At 43.5% G+C, this 19,452-nt stretch overlaps 1 protein-coding gene across 1 annotated transcript in view; it reads right to left on the bottom strand.

Annotated features, from left to right (window-relative positions):
* The window catches only part of LOC139910744 (pecanex-like protein 3), a 28,365-nt gene that overhangs the window by 5,457 nt on the left and 3,456 nt on the right, over positions 1 to 19,452 (bottom strand). The window contains exons 5-32 of the mRNA XM_071898146.2: positions 18,875 to 18,914; positions 18,540 to 18,635; positions 16,464 to 18,212; positions 14,312 to 14,441; positions 13,706 to 13,875; positions 13,416 to 13,473; positions 13,168 to 13,309; positions 12,850 to 13,007; positions 12,012 to 12,165; positions 11,716 to 11,748; positions 11,356 to 11,527; positions 10,404 to 10,514; positions 10,003 to 10,094; positions 9,792 to 9,901; positions 9,265 to 9,370; positions 9,043 to 9,135; positions 8,779 to 8,929; positions 8,271 to 8,415; positions 7,498 to 7,675; positions 7,176 to 7,284; positions 6,260 to 6,389; positions 6,084 to 6,142; positions 5,769 to 5,984; positions 3,060 to 3,313; positions 2,348 to 2,578; positions 1,533 to 1,636; positions 1,272 to 1,419; positions 101 to 331 (exon numbers count right to left, since the gene is read on the bottom strand). Coding sequence (XP_071754247.2) covers positions 101 to 331; positions 1,272 to 1,419; positions 1,533 to 1,636; positions 2,348 to 2,578; positions 3,060 to 3,313; positions 5,769 to 5,984; positions 6,084 to 6,142; positions 6,260 to 6,389; positions 7,176 to 7,284; positions 7,498 to 7,675; positions 8,271 to 8,415; positions 8,779 to 8,929; positions 9,043 to 9,135; positions 9,265 to 9,370; positions 9,792 to 9,901; positions 10,003 to 10,094; positions 10,404 to 10,514; positions 11,356 to 11,527; positions 11,716 to 11,748; positions 12,012 to 12,165; positions 12,850 to 13,007; positions 13,168 to 13,309; positions 13,416 to 13,473; positions 13,706 to 13,875; positions 14,312 to 14,441; positions 16,464 to 18,212; positions 18,540 to 18,635; positions 18,875 to 18,914 — 5,370 coding nt within the window. The remainder of the gene's footprint in view (positions 1 to 100; positions 332 to 1,271; positions 1,420 to 1,532; positions 1,637 to 2,347; positions 2,579 to 3,059; positions 3,314 to 5,768; positions 5,985 to 6,083; positions 6,143 to 6,259; positions 6,390 to 7,175; positions 7,285 to 7,497; positions 7,676 to 8,270; positions 8,416 to 8,778; positions 8,930 to 9,042; positions 9,136 to 9,264; positions 9,371 to 9,791; positions 9,902 to 10,002; positions 10,095 to 10,403; positions 10,515 to 11,355; positions 11,528 to 11,715; positions 11,749 to 12,011; positions 12,166 to 12,849; positions 13,008 to 13,167; positions 13,310 to 13,415; positions 13,474 to 13,705; positions 13,876 to 14,311; positions 14,442 to 16,463; positions 18,213 to 18,539; positions 18,636 to 18,874; positions 18,915 to 19,452) is intronic.

Genomic DNA, 19,452 nt, shown 5'->3' on the forward strand with positions numbered 1-19,452 from the left:
GCTGTTGGATTTGTTGTCCATTATTACCTATAAACTGGCCTACTGTTAGAACAAGCCAGAGACGGCAAGACAATGAATCATAATGAGGAACAATAATGACCTTGATAACGCGAAAGCTGAGGAACCTCTTGTTGAGCATGATGATCTTGTACTCATCGCTGCCGTCGTCCATGATGTGGCGCAGGGCCAGCAGTGAAGGCATATTTGCCAGGATGGCGCTGCGCCACACCGGGTCGCCCTCATGTGATATCAGCATCTTCTCCTCATTGGCTGTGATGGCGTCATAGAGAACCATGGGATCTTCGTACTCATCTGGAGATGTGAAGTGATCCTGGAGGAGACAGAGATTACAGCGCTGATCTCACTTCATTACTTTCAATAACAAAATCAGTCAGCCATGCATGGCTAAACAGAAACATCGGCCTGGACACATTTTGAATCATCTAGACCGCCTAATGAGGAATTTCAGTAGCCTGGTGGGTCAGTAGATTTTGTAGGTCACACTGCTAAAACAAAGCTAGATTTCACTTTACTTCATGTTTTTCCTCTGAATAATTTATGAGCTGAAAAATCTAATCTGGTTTTGACCAATTTACATTGCTGCCTGTTCTTGCTTCACTGTAAATGAATGTGGGTAATGTTGCTAGTGAATATTCTGTAACACAATTTCATAGCGTACTGTTGTTCCCACATGATTTTTAACTGCCCTTGTTAGTTATACATTGGTATTTTCTACTGCTCATCTCTCATTTCAGTACAGTTGTCATTGATAGAAAAATGTCTTTCAAAATATTCTGCAGGGAGTGAAGATTGCAGATTGAATGTTAAACTGGATGCAAGGAGTAGTTTCCCCTAGAATATCTGAATATTAAGTGAAAGCATTTAAGATATTTTGGACAAACTACATAATCAGCTCTGTCAGCAAACGGAGACACAAACAGAGCAAAGTTTGGTAGTATTGTTGAGCATTGTTGTGACAAATGTCACACAGTTGCATCATACTAAAGTGATATTTTGCCATTTTGTTATGGCCAGGTTACAAATGTAACATTCACAAGTAATTCAGTGATGAGGCACATACAAGGCAAGTGCAGGTCTACCATGAAAAATCAGAAGAAGATGTTTTTCTATCCCTATCTGGATTTTCCTGGGCAATTTAATACTTTGATTTTAGGCTTTACCTGAATGTCAAACCCTAGTGAGAGACCCTTGTGTGACCCCTGGGTATTGAAATGCCTACTGAATGCCCATGGCTGTGAGATAAATCTTACCTGATGCAATTTGAGCGACATCCGCACTCCTGGAGCCACCACTCGATTCAGCAGGTCCATATCTGCAAACACCCATTCGTCCCTGGGGGATGTGATGCGGAAGTCTCCCTTGAAGAGGGCATGGAGGCCATAAAGGAACGGCTCCAAGCTGTCAAAAGCAGAAACCCACAATATCAATTCCTGCGACACCATTAGCGCATGTAAGGGGAATGACGAGTGATATAAATATAAAGAGACGGTAGATTGGTGTGGTAGTCTTACCTTGCAGACATGCTGTGGGAGGCCGTGCCCAGGGCCCTTCTTCCCAGGATACACAGCCCGAAACAGAGGTTGACAAGCGGAGAATCCCTTTCACTGCTCACCGGCTACAACACAATGACAGAGCAAAAAGTTGGTGTGGTGGATATTGTAAGTATTTTGTCAAATACTATACAACAAAGCAGACACACAAGTTGTATGAGCATAAACTTTCTGTAAGTGGCAGCCTGCACATGAGTGCCACTTTTGGTTGAGAAAATGATTATTCAACTAGATTAGAGATGGATAGAATAGAATGAGCCACAAAAATGTGGCTCAGAACGATGAAATATCTGTTTGGTCCCAGTCTGGTATTAGCCATCATATCAAGTTATAATTAGGGATGAGCAGAGCAACATATCTTGACAAAACAAGCAACTCCTGCCTCCATTTAGCAATGTTTCATCAGCAGATGGAGAGAAACACACTTCACTGACACATACTTAGCAGCCCCATCCCTTCTCTCTCCAAATTTTTCTTCCTCACTACATTTCTCCCCCTTTTCTGTATTCAGTTTCAAAATATTCTAAACCGATTTTCCTGATTTACATAATAATGGTTATGTTACTGAATTATAGAAAGCTTTTGTCCCTGGTTATTATGGTTTCCACTCCTACAAAAACATTGTTCTTTGATCGTCTTTTGTTACAGAACATTTGAACGGTACAGAACTCTGAACACATAATTTAACTAATTTTAACTAATAGCCTCAGAAAAACACAACAAAAACAAACCCAACCCATGCAGGACTGTAGTGTCAATATAGTAGAGAGCCTAACCGTTTGACGCCTGCTGTTGCAGTACTGGATCCAATCCAGGTAAATCATGCAGAAGGCAGAGGGGGTAATGCCAGAGGCCCTGTGGTCGTAGTCCTCATCGATGTTCAGGTTGAAGGTGGGGTCACTGTCTACATAGGTAGGACCGAGGCAAGGCCGCAGAGCCTCCTGAACTGTCTCATTAGTCAGCCATTCTTCCAACTTTGGAGACCGACTCACATAGTAGATGATACTCTGTTCAAGGAAAGAAATGCATGATCCAAATTATTCAACCATCGAGCTCAATGCTACCAGTATGATTGTCGTTTCAATACGGTTTATGATCTGGTCACATCAGGACACATTATGTGAAATGCACACAAAGCAGATTTTGCTCACATTGCTATTGGATATTCAAAATCAGATATTAAGTAGTCAAAACCCCATTCTGATTTGTCATAGTCTGAACGCAATCTAGCCACAATGCACATATACAGTAAGTAATGTGAAGAGATGGAGAATGGGAAAAAGTAATGCAGACACAGATTTAAATAAATACAGCCATGGGAAATGTAAACAGGCATTTCTGTGTCCAAGTGTGGACACACAGAAAAGTGATCTAATAAAATTCAATCTTTAGTCAGATAGAAGTAAACTGAAAAAGCAAAGAACCACGATGAAAGAACGGTTGCAAAAGTAAGAACTGCTTAAATCTCCTCTAGTTCAAACGACTTACCTTGACATAGTAGGTGATGAGGATCTTGCGAAGGTCAAATACTTGCAACATGGAGGCGGCGTTGTTGTCGCTGATGCTGTAGCCCTCAAGTACATATTTGGTGGCGGCCACCTCCCATGCCAGCCAGCGCTGTCCAAAGGCAGCATTGAACGACAGCATGTGTGGCAGGTGGCCAGGCTCACAGCAGCAGCAGCCCTCGTCCTCCTCCACTCCCTCGGTGATGGCCTCTACCTCCCTCTGCTGACAGTAGGTACCTACGGAGAGAGAGACAGGTAGGCAGATGAGGATCAGCGGCACCCTCTAGGACAGACATGGGCAAACTACGGCCCGCGGGCCATATACGGCCCGTTGAGCTTTTTAATCCGGCCCGCCGAACTTGTCCAAATTATATTTAAAAAATAATAATAATAAAAAAAAAAAGATCGGCACACTTCAGACACATTCACCTTGTTGGCGTGTGGTATATTTTTGTATCTTCATGTGCTCTGGTAATTATGGTAAATACCAAAAACCGACTTGAAAATTGCACCTGAACACAACACACAACGCACTTGTAATTACCAGTTTACAAGTGGAAAGGATCATCTTTACCATAGCACTTGAAGGCACCATTACTTCTTCTGTTTTTAACTTTGCTCTGTGAGCCCTTCTGTAAAAATGAGCTTATCAAAGAAAAGAAAAGTGGATAGTGAGTGCCGAGTGTTTAATACGGAGTGGACAACAAAATATTTTTTCACTGAAATCCAGTCAAAGGCTGTATGCCTGATATGCCAAGAAACTGTCGCGGTTTTCAAAGAGTACAATATCAGCCGTCACTTTGCTACGAAGCATGCTAACTATGCTAGCAAGCAGTCAACACAAGAACGGACGGCTACGGCTCAGAGGTTGATGGCTAATTTACAGAGTCAGCAACATTTTTTTCACCGACAAACTGCAATTCAAGAGTCAACTACCAAGGCAAGTTTTTTGCTGGCATTCAAATTAGCAAAAGCTAGCAAGCCTTTCTCCGAAGGCGAGTTTTTAAAAGAATGCATGGTAGAGACGGCAGGTCTCTACCAAAGCCCCTCACAGATCCAAGTTAACTGACCAACACCTCGGATCTATCCTGAGAATTGCCACAACAAAACTTACTCCAGACTTTGATGCACTGGCAAAAAAGGGAGATCAACAACACTGTTCCCACTGAAATTGAACGTGAGTTTCTCTACTGTGTTTATTTAAATTAAATTTAATTAAATTAATGCCTTTGGAAAACAATTTGTACAATGAGCCTTGCATATTCATGCTTTGCTACATGTTACAGGCCAAATCCTCTCATGTAATGGCTTTTACATGTAATTTATATTAGTTCACACAAACACTCCATCCATCTGTTCCTGGCCCGGCCCCTCTGTCAAATTTTAGAACCCATTGTGGCCCGCGAGTCAAAAAGTTTGCCCACCCCTGCTCTAGGAGCTCAAAAGACTCAGTACAGGATGTTATAGTCCTTTCTACATCTTACTGCATATGAGTTCTAGTTTGTCCCAGCCCTTTGTGTAATTGATGCTCCAGTCTTTAGTTCATTAGATATTTGATTGCATAATGCTTTGTTTTGAATTGCTAAAAAAAGACTCATAGACTGTACTAAGAAAAAAACTACTAAACTTGAAAGCTATACTGTATGTTCCCAATAGCATCCCTCTGAGAGGCTCTAGGCCAAAGAAATTAATATTAATGAAAGTAATCATCAGATCTTCATTATGAGTTGAACAAAACACTACATGGAATACATGTCCTCTGTATAACATCATGTGTGTGACAAATTCAAACTCACTAACTCCAAGACGAGTTTTGAGATGCGTTTCAGATGATGCAATGGATTTGCTTTGTTGTCAAGTAACCACCTCTTTTGGAGTGATGCACAGCACATATCCATACTAGTCTAATAAAGCCTTAACATGCACTTGGAGCAGTGAAACTGACTTCCTTGGAACAGAATCAAATATTCAGCAGAATCCAATTATCAGCACTGCACACCTGCGATATAACATTATAGCACAGCATTGCTGGCAGGCATCTTCTTTCCCCAATTTATAAAATGCAATTGTCATTATTTCAATTATTACACAAAAAACGTGACAAGAGCTCTCGATAAAAAGATATAATACTGTGAGTTATATCAAAACTAGACATGTTTTCCCCCCAAATTGTTGACAAAGCAAACTATTTGTGGCGAATAAAAAAAAAAATCAGCTGCATTTTATCTCAGTAGCAGCAAAATCTGCCTACATACAGTATAAAACTTTTATTTCCTAACTTTTATGTTAAGTTAGACTTCAAAGTAAAGCTTTTAGCCTACACAAGCCAATGTGAGATGCGGCTTAACTTTGTCAGTTACCATTTTTTCCTCTCTATGCTAGCAAAGTTATGACAATCTGACCTATAATTTTATGGGAATAAACTACAATAACTTTCAAACTAACTGCAATTAAAATAGATTTTTAGAGCAATAGACTTTTCAAAAATGAATGCATGCAATACTACGATATTTTCTATTTATAGGGAATATGTCAATAAATGCTCTTGTGTGTGGACACTCCACAAATACCCAAGTGTGTCTTGTTATATTGAAACCAGCAGGTAAGGCAACAAAAAAAGTGCAGACACACTCCGCTCGCTCCACATGCCTCCAACACCCTCAAGCCCCATTGGCCCTATCATGCTGCTGACCTCTGAACTCGAGCCCCCTCAGCTGGAAGGTGACCAGGCCGTTGCCAATCTCGATGATGTGCACCAGAGCGTTGAGGTAGTCTGAGGCGAGGATGAAGCAGTCGCCTGTGCTGTAGTTGCCCCAGCGGCCCAGCAGCAGGTCCCCACACAGGCTATGCTGCAGGGAGCGTGTCAGGTGCTCGTAGAAAATCGAGTTCAGATTGTTGTCATCGGCACCTTTAAAAGAGGAAAGATCCACGGCATAATTTAAGAACACAAATGACTACTAGTTAAATAGGGAGGATGATTACATGGCGTGAGGCTGTTGTAGCCTACCTGGGTTGCGATCTAACTGGGTGACGAGTCTTGTGTTGGAATGATCGACCCGCTTGGTGCTGCAAAGGTGAGATCCATGAGTCAAATTCAGTGGAAACACTTTTAGACAGAGGTGAAACACTTTTAGACAGATTACAAGATGCTATCTCACACTTCAAACAGAATCTGAAACCTACTTGTAGTCTCGCTCCCAAAACTTGACAGGTCTGGTGTATGAGGTGACGAACACAGCACTGCCCAGGACAGGATTGAGAGGGGTGGAGAAGATAGCGGAGAACACAGCCTGGACAAAAAGCACGGCGGAGTCTGAAGTGACAGAGGAGTTAAGGACATCTCCAACAACATAGTAACTGCTCAGGGTCCTTCAATGCTCATAACATGCAGCATCCTGGTGGATTAATATGGAAAGGCACATACCGTGTACTTGAAACAAAACTTTTTCTCTCCTCTCCACTGCCATTTGAAAAACCAATAAGCCAGGTTCAAGCCGCTGTGACAGCAAGCATCTGCCCTGCTGAAGTGCCCTTGAGCAAGACACTGCAGTGTTTCCCACAGGTTGTCAGTTTACTTCAGCAGCGGCAAGAAGGGGGGCTATTGACGACTTGTTATTTACATTTCATTTAGCGAGCCCAGTAACTCATTTCATTCTTTAGGTCAGTTATACTTCCATCTGATTATTGAGGCTACATTTCAAAGTGTCTCTCCATTCAGTTTGTGTCAGCACAGACACACTGCGACTCAGAGGAGCACAGATGTCATAGGTGCAATGAATCACGGTCACAGTAGTTCACCAATGAGCTTTTGGCGTTCAGCAGCATTAAATCCATGCATCAAGACACCCGAAATGAATCCAAAACAAAAATGTACTTAATTTTCCTGGGAGGGTCGCCCACATATTAACATTGTATGGTAAACACTGCACTGAATCCCTAAACAGGTCGAGCGGGATGCTGTTCCATAGCTGACCCTACGCTCCAACCTCCCTGTGGAGCGGAACAAGCAAAAGAAATTAATTTTCATCAGAGTATCACAAACACAGATGAGCCGACAGACACTTTCAGTATTGACTGTGGGAGTACGTCTGAAGGATACGGGGCACAGCAAAGGGTTGAGCGAAGGCATGGAAGGCTGAGCCCCAGGTGATCTGCCAGGGGGCAATGTAAGTCAACACAAAGCGCAGCTTGTAGAGCAGATCCCACATCTGAGAAATCAGCAAATATAGGAAAGATACATCAGAAAACACATCAGCAATTGTATACATACTACTAAATACTCACTATACTGTTGATACAGCAGAGGTTAACATACAGATGTCCATTTAACAGAATAATGGCTACTAAAGTGGGGGAATATATGAAGTAATCATATTCATGTGATGAAAAATCCTGTGAGACGATAGGCTGTGCACTCTAACCTTGCTGAAGAGAATGGACATGAAGTAGTAGTCGACTAGGAAGGTCTCAGAGAAGTGCGGATAGTCAAAGTGGAAGAAGAGCGTGGTGAAGCACAGCGTGACGTATTGCTGTGACGGGGCACAGAAGGACGAACGCAGCAGCTTCATTCCCGCCACGGAGATGAAGAGAGCTCGGCTGCTGGAGGGGCGGAGGAAGAGAAGCAGGGAGAGAAAAAGAGAGATACATGTTGACAAGGCTAAAACCAGAGACACAAGATCTCCAAACCCAGAAAACAAGTGGCTACCTGCATGTGCTACAATTTTACTGAAATGACAACTGCCCTTTCATACTCTATTTGAGTTGAATTCATACAACATTCAAATTGTTAATATACCTATTTATGAAAGAGTAATTAAACCTCAAACCCAAATCTGTGTAAAGTCTGATATCTAATGGCAAAAAGCATGCTACTGAAATTGCCATCTGTTATTGGCTGATCTTTGGTGCCAGGTGATGTCGCCGCCTGTTTTATTCAAATATGCAACTGTTACTGTGCCTGGTCTATGGGCAGAGGGAATAAAATGACATGAGTGAGGGGGCATATTTTACGCATATTGCGTTACTGAGCAAAACCTGTAGAAAGTCATACAACTGAGGGCAGTTAACCGTGTCTATTGATTTGTACGTTCTATAGTTCCAACACATAGTGCTCTCTAAATACATATTCTTGGGGAGCAGGGACTGAGGAGCGTGGAAGTGAAGTAGTAGTAGACAGGATAGAGGAAATGCTTACTAGATGTCCAGCTCTTTATGGCTCTGGCCCACAGCTCGGGCCTCTGTTGTTAGGGAGTTGAGCACTACAGCTGGGTAGATGAAATATTTCTCCACACACTGGAGCCATGCGTACAGCTTCTCAAACCACATCAACTGAGCAGCATCTGGGGAAAAGAGAAGGCGAAACAATGTCACACACTAGTAGAGGCAGTAAATGGTCTGAACTCTGGCCTTTCCCTTCATGTTCACCTTGAAAGAGTACATTTAAATTGAGATGAATATTTATCCCATGGTGGGCATGGCTTAATGTTAACGACTTGTTCTGAACTATTTCCATAAGCGTGTGGGAGCCTGTGTTTTTCACCCCTTATTGAAGTGCTACCTTTTCACTTCCCCCATGTCAATTTTCACAGCTGGGATACTAGTAGTTCATTATTTGCTTCTCAACCTTTTAAGGTACTACCAGCTGCTATGTATGCATGTATGTAGGCGAGTGTGTTGAGATGGAAGAGCAAGCAGACACTCACCTCGAACCTCAAACTGGCTGTACTCTCTGGATCGGAGCACAGGGTGGGCCAGGCAGAACCAAGGCAGCTGTTTGCGAAGCTGAGGCAGGAGATAGTGTGTAAGGAAGCCTACCACACCTGCCAGGATGTACAGGACAAAACTAAGGGCAGGCTGTGGATCAAGAGAAAGGGGGAGAGAAATTTGTGTTAAAGATCTGTGGACACTGGTCACTGAAAACCTCTGAGAAATGTACTGTTAGGATCATAATCCCTGCTCCAACTGACTTGCAGAGCGATGAAGACTGTGCTGGCACTAATGGCGAAGGTAATCACAGCCATGAGGGGGCACATGACGAGGTCTGAATGAAGAATCTCTTTCTGCAAAGAGACAGAGAGAGCACACAGGAAGACGCGTTTCAAATTAATGACCAAGAAATGCCTGGATTCTACAAAAATGTGAAACTGTGCCACTGCAGTCTGTACAGGTAAGTGGAGGGCGATCTTTACCACAGAGTTACGCAGCTTCTCAGGAAGAGGGTCCTTGATCTCCACTGGGGGTTCCTCTGGTGTTCGGTTCTCCAGCTCTGGGAATAATTTAGACCGGACCAGAGACCTGGGGGTGGAGGAGGCAAAAACATACACACAGGAATTGTGAGAGCTACGGCAAGCAGAGGGGTTTTGTTATTGGTCAGATAAATCAGCTACAAACTAGGGAATACCAGACGAGCTACAGTGTGAGACATGACTTCAAAGGGAAGGGGGGAAAAATAAAATAATAATGATCAGGTTAGACAGAAACTATTAGACTATTTACTTTCAATTACAATACTTGATTTTTCAGTAATCGTGTAAAAAAACATTGCATTACGTGTTTCACATTATGGCTTCATCAGGTGCGCTCATTGCCAAATCATTGCTGGATGTGATTGTTTAAGAGTTTTGGGTTAATGTCTGCTGTTTATCTACTGCTTAAGTACAAACAAGCATTTTAACGAACAGGAAAGCCGTTACTATGTGAAATAGAATATACTGACCACAGGATGGTGGGATCGCTGCTTTGGCGGCTGAGGTGGTAGGATAAGGCCAGGAGTAGGCCACAAAACACAGAGAACAGTACTGGCACATGGGCATCCCCCCACGGTGCCTACAATCAAGGATATAATAATCAACTGATAGTCTGCTCAGAAAGTTAATACAAACACAACACCTCTACTCATGTGTTCACTCTGCTTCTCTGACACTCACATTGATAGCACCCAGGCAAAATCCATACAGCAGTGCAGCCACCAACACACTGCGCACTAGGCTGAACAGAGATGATAGGGGGCTGGTAGTGGCTGAGGAAAGAGACACAATGTCAGAGAGAATATGTGGAAGAACCTAATCAGAACTGATAATGGGCATTAAACCACCCAGACTTGTGGCTTATTTGTGCCTGCCAGTGTAACACTGTTGAACTCCTTGAAGTCCTTGAATATGAGTCCTTGAATATGTAGAAATACTTTTGCCTAATCTATTGTTGCCTTGTGTAGCAAGCCATGATTCTGTTGTGCTGTGCTGACAGTTGTACGCTGCAAAAAGAATTTCCTAATTTCCTAACACACATTAAATCATCATTATCATCCTCTATGCAGCTATGTTCTTACCAGTTCCTCCAAAAATGTGCATGTCGATCTGCTCCAGCAGACACATGACAAAGGTATTGACCTGAGGTAGGAGCCCAAACAGGAAAATGACCGGAAAACACAAGGCAAACACTGTTGGACAAAAAAAAAAAAAAGACAGCATGTGATGCTGGGGGAAACATAACACACACACACACACACACACACACACACACCATTTGCATGCTCAAATTTCTGTCACCTTTTTTAAAACCAGACTAAGACTAATTAAGCTTTATCACATTTGAAAAACCTGTTAAATTTTCTTTCTGATAAAACTCCCCTTCCCCTCAAAGTTTAAAGCCATTCTTTTTCACCACGATTTCATCAGATCTCCAGATTACATTAATCTGCTCCATATATTATAAAGTGGTGCACTTAGAATTTATGACATTATTCTCTTCTTAAATATATAGTCCAATATCAAATACAGTGTTAACAGTCCTGGATAGCAGTAATGACAGTAGACAGTACCTCCCTTACAAATTATACAAACATGACTAGAGCTGGTAAAACTCCAATTTGAAGCCAGGACATGCTTACTTCACCATGCCTCCGTTACCCTCACCATCTAAAACCTAAGTGTCTGAACACTGAATGTACAGCAATGCCAGCTGCCATATGAGAGTGATCTGATTCCATATCAAAACAATAGCCTGGTGCAACTGATAATTCAAAGTTTGAAACACAGGGATATTTCAATCATTTCATATATACATTACCATAGAGGTCGAGTGTTGTTGGCAATATGCTGAATCACACCAAGAATGAAGTGTGTGCAAATGTGTCTGACTGTTGCAACAGTAGCATAGTGGGAATGCTGATCTGGACATCTAGTTTGATAGTCCAATATGCAGATGTAAACATCCATGTGTACACACACATACGCACGCACGCACGCACGCACGCGCACACACACACACACACAACTAACCAATGAGCATATCCCTGGCACAGAGCAGGAAGTGTGCAGAGAAGAAGGTGACACCATAGAGGGAGAAGGGTTGCAGGCTGCCGGAGCGCCCAGATAGGTCAAAGATCCAGATCAACACACAGCACAGGCAGAAGTAGACCGGCCGGCTGTATACAATGATCCAGTTATGGCCCTGTTAGATAACAGACAAAGAGTTATGTGTTTGAGACAGTTGACTTAAACAAAATAATACTATGATGATAGGATGATTGGCTAGAAAAGGTTAAATATTTTTTATATTTGTGCACTAGTGCATGGTAAAATATTCCATGTCCAGGTTTTTGCTGTGATTAAATTTAAGCATGTAAAAACAACACTCACGTGCATTGGAGAAGCTGCATCTGGTTGTACACTCTAAGAGAACATAGAGGGAGGTAGTGTTAGCTTCATAAGTTTTCACATAGATTTTTCATAAAAAAAAAAAAAGGAGAAGCCACACTGAAAGGAGACAGGAGTGAAGAGATCATATACAACGCTCAAGACAATTCTGATGCAGATATTGCACTGTATAATGTATACAGAAGATAAAAACAGTGTGTCTGCAAGTTTGGTCAAGATAAATTTAAGACCTTTTTAACAAAGACCAATTTCGTACTTAAAATCCAGAGGTAAAGTACCTTCAGTAAAGAGTACTGGCAGCTAGCGATGACCAGGCAGAACTGGAAGACCCAGATGTCCCTGAAAAAGCCCTGGTGCAGCAGCAGGAACCCCAGGAAGGCCACTAGGCTGGCCAGCACCACAGCAAACACATTCTCCCCCACACGGCGGTTCCTGATAACGGGGTGCAGAGGGATCAATCCACAGCTAGATTGGCTCCATAAGTATTTGGACAGCTAAACATTGATGTTTGGGCTCCACTGTCTGATAGATTTGTATGTTAAATCACAAAGTTATTTGACAAGGATATAATCAATTAGGTCACCTCTGTTTTGGGGTGGGTCGTTGTGCACCTGTTTCGCAGAAAATGCATTGCTTTGCTTTAAAAGTTGGTTGCACAATGAATACAGAGTTGTAGGTTAATTATTAGGAGTGAGTAAGACAGGTGTGTTCATGCTAGCCTGGCAGATTTTTTACTTGCTTCATCTTATTAGTTGCTTTTCTCAACACTGCAAGAAGAATTGGTCAACCAAGGAAAAACAAAATGGAAGATACAGAGAATTTCTCTCAACAAATACACACAAATGCATGTATGCATCTATGATTGCTTTTGTCAGTCAAATCTGGATTTTGCAGTGTATTTTGCAGCCAGAGAATAATATGATTTTACTTTCAAAGCAGGATAAGTCAGAAATGGCAAAATGGGATTGAACTATGACTTCTAAATGTGCTCCTAGTATAATTGATCACATGCAAGCCATTGATATTAGGGAAGTGCAAAATGCTTTGCTTTGTTTTTGAAAACAAGGGACCATGTATGGAATATCATCTCACCCCTACACAAACAGTCTGTCTTACCTGTCCAACAAGGCCAGAAGGGCCAGTCGATCATATCGAACCCTCAGCCACTTCCCCGGCAGCACCCAAAAGCGATAGTACTGTTTGGGTTTGGCCTTCTCCTCAATCATCAGTGTGTTTTCCTGGGACTCTTGTAGAGACTCGTGATCCAGATCAAACTAGAGAGAGATGAGGTGAGAAATGAGTGATGAATGCAGAAGAGCAAACAACGAGAACAACCTTGCTATAGTTTCCTCTGAGGTAGAGAAGCTTCTGGCTTATTTGCATGACATTCTACATAGAATATAATCTGACACTGAAGTATCAAAGATTGCTAACCTCAGGCATTTCCAAAGGCACCCTGCGCACCTGCATGCCCTGTAAGACCACAGGTCTGGGCTGGAGCATGGACAGGACTGGTGCCCCTTCCTGGACCTCAGTGGAGGTGAAGCTGGAGGACTGGGACTGTCTCTCCCTCTCTCTGCAAGAGTGAAATTTCACAATATAATATTTTTCCATGGCAAAATAAAATCATGCAGTGTTAAACTCATTCAGAGTCACTTGATAATAGCAACTTGATAACTTACTGCACTGGGTCCTCATAACCGCCTCCAGCAGGCCCAAATGTGTACGACCTCTTCACTCCTGTTACACAATAACACAAGGCAAACTCAAATGTAGTACATTCAACAAGGAATAAACCTAGGACACTACCATTTTCAGTACAAATAGAAAACACCTGACACAAACACATGTGTTGTATCCCTAGTACAAGCCTTTTTATAAATTTGGCTTTATTAGAATAGATGTTCACAGGTTCTTGCTATCCATTATTGTTTAGAATTAACGGCAAGCACCGTCGTTGGTGTTCACTCACCACTTTCATCATAGAAGTAGTGCACTGCCCCCTCTGATGTATCGTCAAAGGTGGAGGCCTCGTGGATGCCACCACGGGGCAGCAGCAATGAGGAGGCAAACTGTAAGGCTGAGGGAAGGGTACGGGTCCGTGAATGGGAGGAGGTTCGAGCCCGCTGGAGGTCCTGGAGGCTACAGGAACAACAGCACAAATAAAAGAGAGTGATATGTGTAAAAATATAGATGTCATTACCTTTAAAATACAATTTAAGTGGTGCCATGCTCCATCACAGACACACACAGTAGCAATTTACAGAGTAAGGACAGTTTCATTAATTTTCCCAATAAGTTGTGCTGTATATAACTTTGATATGGTGTACTCCTAAAACAGCATGCTGTGCAAATATTTTCCCTAATAAACAGTGGCAATTCTAACTGGGATTAATAATTCCTATGTCCTAAATACTGTAACTTGCTGACAGTTTTGACAAGGTTGTAAAACACAGCAGACTTGGTCGAGATTGTAGAAAATAAATGCATTTGATATGAGCTAGCCAGCCACAGCACAGAGCCAACTGAGACCAGGCATCAGCCATAACCCAGGCTCAGGTGTGCTGAGTCGACTAACCTGGGAGGGGATCCCATGGTGGACGGGGGCGGTGTAGGGTTGCTCCCTGCATTGTGTCTCCTGCGGATGGCCTGGGTCCTCTTAACACTGCTCACCGAGTCCCGTTTGCCCCCATCCTCTGGAGCCATAGCTGCAGGAAGGTGATCAGTTACATCAATGCAAGGGTTTACATTACAGTGTCAGTGCACATTTTGCAAGGCATCATTTACATTTGAGAGGGAATAATATTAAACATTTATTCTCTCCAAATAATTCTGGATTTTAATTATGCCATGGTAACAACTGCATGTAGAATGTAGTTGGGCAAACCAGCTATTGTCAAACAGGTAGCTTGCATCACTTATTTAAGAGACATTTTGGGCAAAGTGAAATATATGCCAATATGTATAATGAAAGATGAAGAGTTTGTCCATGGCTACACCCTTGTAATTAACATAAGGTTGCCCTCACTTGTGCTATTTTAAGATTGGAGCTGTAAAACTACATAAAAGCAAAGAGTTAAGTGAAAATATGGCATCAATGGTCAGCAGTTTGGCAGCCGCACTGTGCCCTGCAAACTGATGTTAAGAAGCCAAGAAATACAGGTCCTCACAAAGAACTTCTTCAAAACTGGACTAGCTCTGCCTTCACAAATACAGTTTCAAATAGTCCTGGATTAAACCTGGATTAACCAACATAAAAGAAAACTAGTGCTATTCAGGGCCACATGAGGCCTTAAATTCAGGCTCCAAGAGGTCAGGTTTGACTGTTGGAGAACAGGCTACGTCAGTGTTTACCTCTTAGTACCAAGAGAGGCTTAAAAACATTAGCCCAGGATTTTAATGAATCCACAATTTACAAATATTCCAGTGTTGGATTTGTTTGATGTGTTTGATGATTTTTTTGTATTTAAATGGCTTTGATATAATTTGATTTGCTAAGATGACTGGTTGTTGTATTTTACCCCAGTCCAAATTGCTGTTTAGTCTTATTTCTATCAGTTAAGAAATATATCTAGAATCTATCCTTTTCAAATATGGATGAAGTCATTCGTGCTGTCAATCATCCCATAGTAACAACAGCATTTTCCTGTATTCTGGCCTTAATAGGTATGCTAGGAGAGAGCATATAACTCCCATTTTAGCAAATTAGCACTGCCATCCTGTTGATTTCAGAATTGTTACTTGAATTCCAAGAGTTTATTGATTACTTTTAAAGCAGTGACTGGCTTACCTCCTACCCATATCATGGAACTTGTATCCCTGTATGTACAAGAGTGCAGTCTTAGATCAGCTGACAAAGCTCTGGACTGTCCCCAGGTCCAGGCTGAAGTCAAGAGGTGACTTTGCAATCAGAGCCTCAACACATCAGCCAACACACATCAAGATCCCTCTGTACATGTTTTAAGACACTGCTCAAAACTCATTTTTATGACCTTGCATTTAACTGTTAATTTATTTTGTTTTGTCTCACTTGATTTGTATTACTTGCTCTGTTGTGTTCTCTGTATTCTTCGTAAAGCACTTTGTAACATTTGTTTTGAAAGGCGCATATAAATATATTTTGCTATAATAGCACATACAGGACTAAGTCCATTTCATGGTTTTGAAGAAACATTCCACACGCAGGTCTGATTAGCCATCATTGATTATCTATGTTGTGAGCTCCTTAGTCGAGAAATAACTAAAGCAAATGCAACCAAGAAAAGAAAGACACTTTTAACTATTCTAGATTCTGTTTTGATTTGTATCCTGTCTGGAAAACAAGTCCATAGTTTATCAACTTTTTTTTCATGTTTTATAGCTTATTTAAACAATTATATTAATTTGACCAACTTTTGAAGCATACATTGTTTAATATTCATGGTTTCATTCTACTCAGCATAACTTCCTCATGGTACACTGTTCAAATACTACAGGTCACTCACTATACACTTTCCTCTATGGCTGCAACCATACTGCATATGATATGTATAGTGTATTGTCCATAGTATGTCCTGCACCATTTCTTTGTGCTCTATGTGAGGTCCCACAGTTGTCAATGTGTCTATGAAAATGTACTGGGTACATGCATTAAATTTGCACTCCTATACATAGAGTACTAGTATGACAAATCATGCAAAACATGGAAGGACAATGTGATACTCTAATATATGTAGGTATTTTGGACTCACCTCCCCCCACAGCTCCCTCTTCAACCAGCTCTCCTGCCCTCCAGCCCATCTGGTTGCCAGTCCAGGAGCCTCCCAGTGAATCCAGCCGGTGGTGATGAGTCCCTGGGAAGCTGTCAGTATGGATGGTGCGGGCCTCCAGATCCGACTTGGAGATGGTCAGGGTGCGAGGGGCAGGGGTGGAGGAGGAGGGCATAGTAAGCAGAGTGGAGGGCAGGGCTGCTGTGTTGCTCTGGCCTCCACCTGCCCCATCCATACTTAGCACTCTCGCATGAGTCTTAGCGCTAGCCGTGCTAGCAGAGCGCTGGGCAGCGCGAGAATGTGAGGGGCCAGCAGTCTCGGGTATATCCCCTTCCCTCGGAGTGGGCAGTTGAGGGGCAGAGGGGAGTGGGGACGTAATGCCAGTGTTAGCGAGGTCTGGGGAGTAGCAGGAGGTAGAGGAACTTGAGTCATCATCATCATCGTCGTCGTCATCCGAGCTATATCGCCGCTGAGAGCCCAGGCTGGAGCCAGCACTCATGTCGCTGCCATCATCCTCGTCGCTGGAATCCTCAAACAGGCTTTCACTGTAAGCCTTGGTGCCCAGCCGGTTGCGCACTGGGATGTAGTCTCTGTGTTGCCTGTGATTGTGGTGACGCCTGTAAGAGCCGCAGTCAAAACTGCTGCTTCCTGCCCCGGCCCGCTTCCGAGGAGCTTTCCGTCGCCCCGGCCTGTGCCCCACACTACTGCCGCTGGCCCGCAGCAGCTTCAAGTCTTTAGGGCGCACCACCTGCTGGGCCTGCAGAGTGGGTTGGTCAGACAGTAGGAAGGGGGTAGAGGAAATGGGCAGAGCAGGCTCAGAACACACAAGACCCAGGGCCAGCCCTGAGGGCACCGAGTTGGCCTGCCGAGGCGGGGGCAGTGGGGGAACTGGGACAATTCTGTCTAAATCACAAACCTCTGAGTGGCCACTACTTGAGGGGGAAGAGTTCTGGAGGGGAGGGGGCTGTGCAATATCGGAGGGTACAGAGGGCAAGTCCTCTCCTTCAACAAGCGTTCTGTCTAGCCCCTGGCCCAGGGAGAAATCTTTGGAAGGGGAGCGCAATAGCACACTGTCCGACAGATTGTCAGTATCACTGCCACCCAGTCCTGCTGGATCCTCTGTGGATCCTGGGAGGCTGGAGCCCACCGCTGGTGCTGAGGCAGACACCCGCGCATCTGCAGGCCGTGGCTGGCTGAATGAAGGGCTCTCCAGCTGGGTGGAATCTGTCTTCTCACTGCGGTAGCTGCTAACAGTGCTAAGGGTCTCGCGGTCTGTGGTGGCTCCACCCGCGCTGAAACAGCTGTCTGTGGATCCGGCAGCTAGAGCCACCCCGCTGCGGCTGCCTGGGTGCTCAGTCCCCGGCGCAAATGCCACGGGGTCAAGGCCCAAACCCAGAAGATTCTCACTCAGCTCCTCACTTAAGCTGCTCTTTATAAGGGGGCTAAGAGGAGTGTCCCCGAGGCTCTCAGATTCAGCAGAGGGACCCAGGGGAGAGTAGGCCCCCATCCCGTTTTCCTCAGGACTCTGCTGAGACAGTTGCTCTGGCAACCCCTCCACCTCCTGCAGCTGTTCTTTCTCTCCTCCATCTTCCTGGCTGGAGGGTGAGGGGGGGATAGATAGGCAATCTCCAGGCTCTCCAAATCCAATTGACACTCCAGGCACTCCCATTAGACCTGGGAATTCACCTCCCAGAGCAGCAGCAATGCAGGACTGGACCACACTGGCAGCCCCTGTAAAGTGAGAGAGACCAAAATCAGAATATACAAACCACAACATCAAGAAAAAAATGGACTTGGAAAGGCTATAATGTAGTGGTTCTAAAGGGACTGATTTATACCTGGGATGCCAGGTGAATGCAATTAACTAGGTGATAGATTAGAAAAACAGCAGTACTCTGGGTTGCAGGGACCAGGATTGAGAACCACTGCTATAATGGAATGGCTATATTTGTATGTTTATAGCCTGTGCTCCTGAGCATGACTTTTTTTACAGACAGGGTTAGACTGTGTACAGTGTATATCATGCTATTTCCGGTGGATGAACAGTAGCAGACTTACTAATGGTGTCCTGGGAGCTCTGGCGTAGGATCTCGCGGTGAGCTGAAGTCACAATTACATTATTGCTGCCTTGTTCCCGCATTAGCTCCTTGATATCTGAGGTGAAACGAAAGAAGTGAAGCTAGATGTAAAGTAACCCCCAGAATCAAAACAACAGTGCATATTCAACACTTAAAATTAAATGCTGTTTTATGACTTAGGCTACTTTTACACTGACTCTGCTGCAAGGACGGTGTACAGAAAAATGCATTAGTTTAGGCTTATACATTATATATCACTGGTAAACCTAACCCAACCTAGTATGCCGTATGGCTACATAAAACATAGATACATACCCTTAGTGCCCCCGGTGTCCTCCAACTGGGGCAAAAACTCCTGAAGATTCAAATAAATAAATAAGCCACACAGTTAGTCCAACAAAATTGGTAGCCCATATCATAACATTATATGATAACTAGAAAGGTGCATTTTCTGGAGAAAATGCGTGTGATTGCTGAGAGCGCAAACTGTGGCTTGTCAGTAAAAAACACTGGTGCAGTTTAGTGTGGGTACAGCTCACCCTTTCTGTTGGCTGTCTGTGACCGGTCTATCACTCTCCTCTTTCCCTCTTTCTTATCCTATGGCTATATCTATGTCACATATTTATGTCTGTCTCCACTTGTTGACTCAGTCTCATCTGCTTCACTCTCCCTGTTCTTCAGTTGCTGTCTCACTCTCCTGGTAAAACAGGGATACTAGGTACTGATACTGGTCCTATATATGTACCAGTGGCTGTGTGTGTGTGTGTGTGTATGAGGGTGGATGTGTACTGATGTGTAATGCGTGTGGCAGACTATACATGCACTGGCACTGGCACATACTGGTACCAGTAACTGTCTGTGTATGTGTGTGTGTGTGTGTGTGCGTGTGTGTG

This window comes from Centroberyx gerrardi, chromosome 11 (assembly GCF_048128805.1).
Source record: "Centroberyx gerrardi isolate f3 chromosome 11, fCenGer3.hap1.cur.20231027, whole genome shotgun sequence".
In the NCBI taxonomy this organism is placed as follows: Eukaryota; Metazoa; Chordata; class Actinopteri; order Beryciformes; family Berycidae; genus Centroberyx; species Centroberyx gerrardi.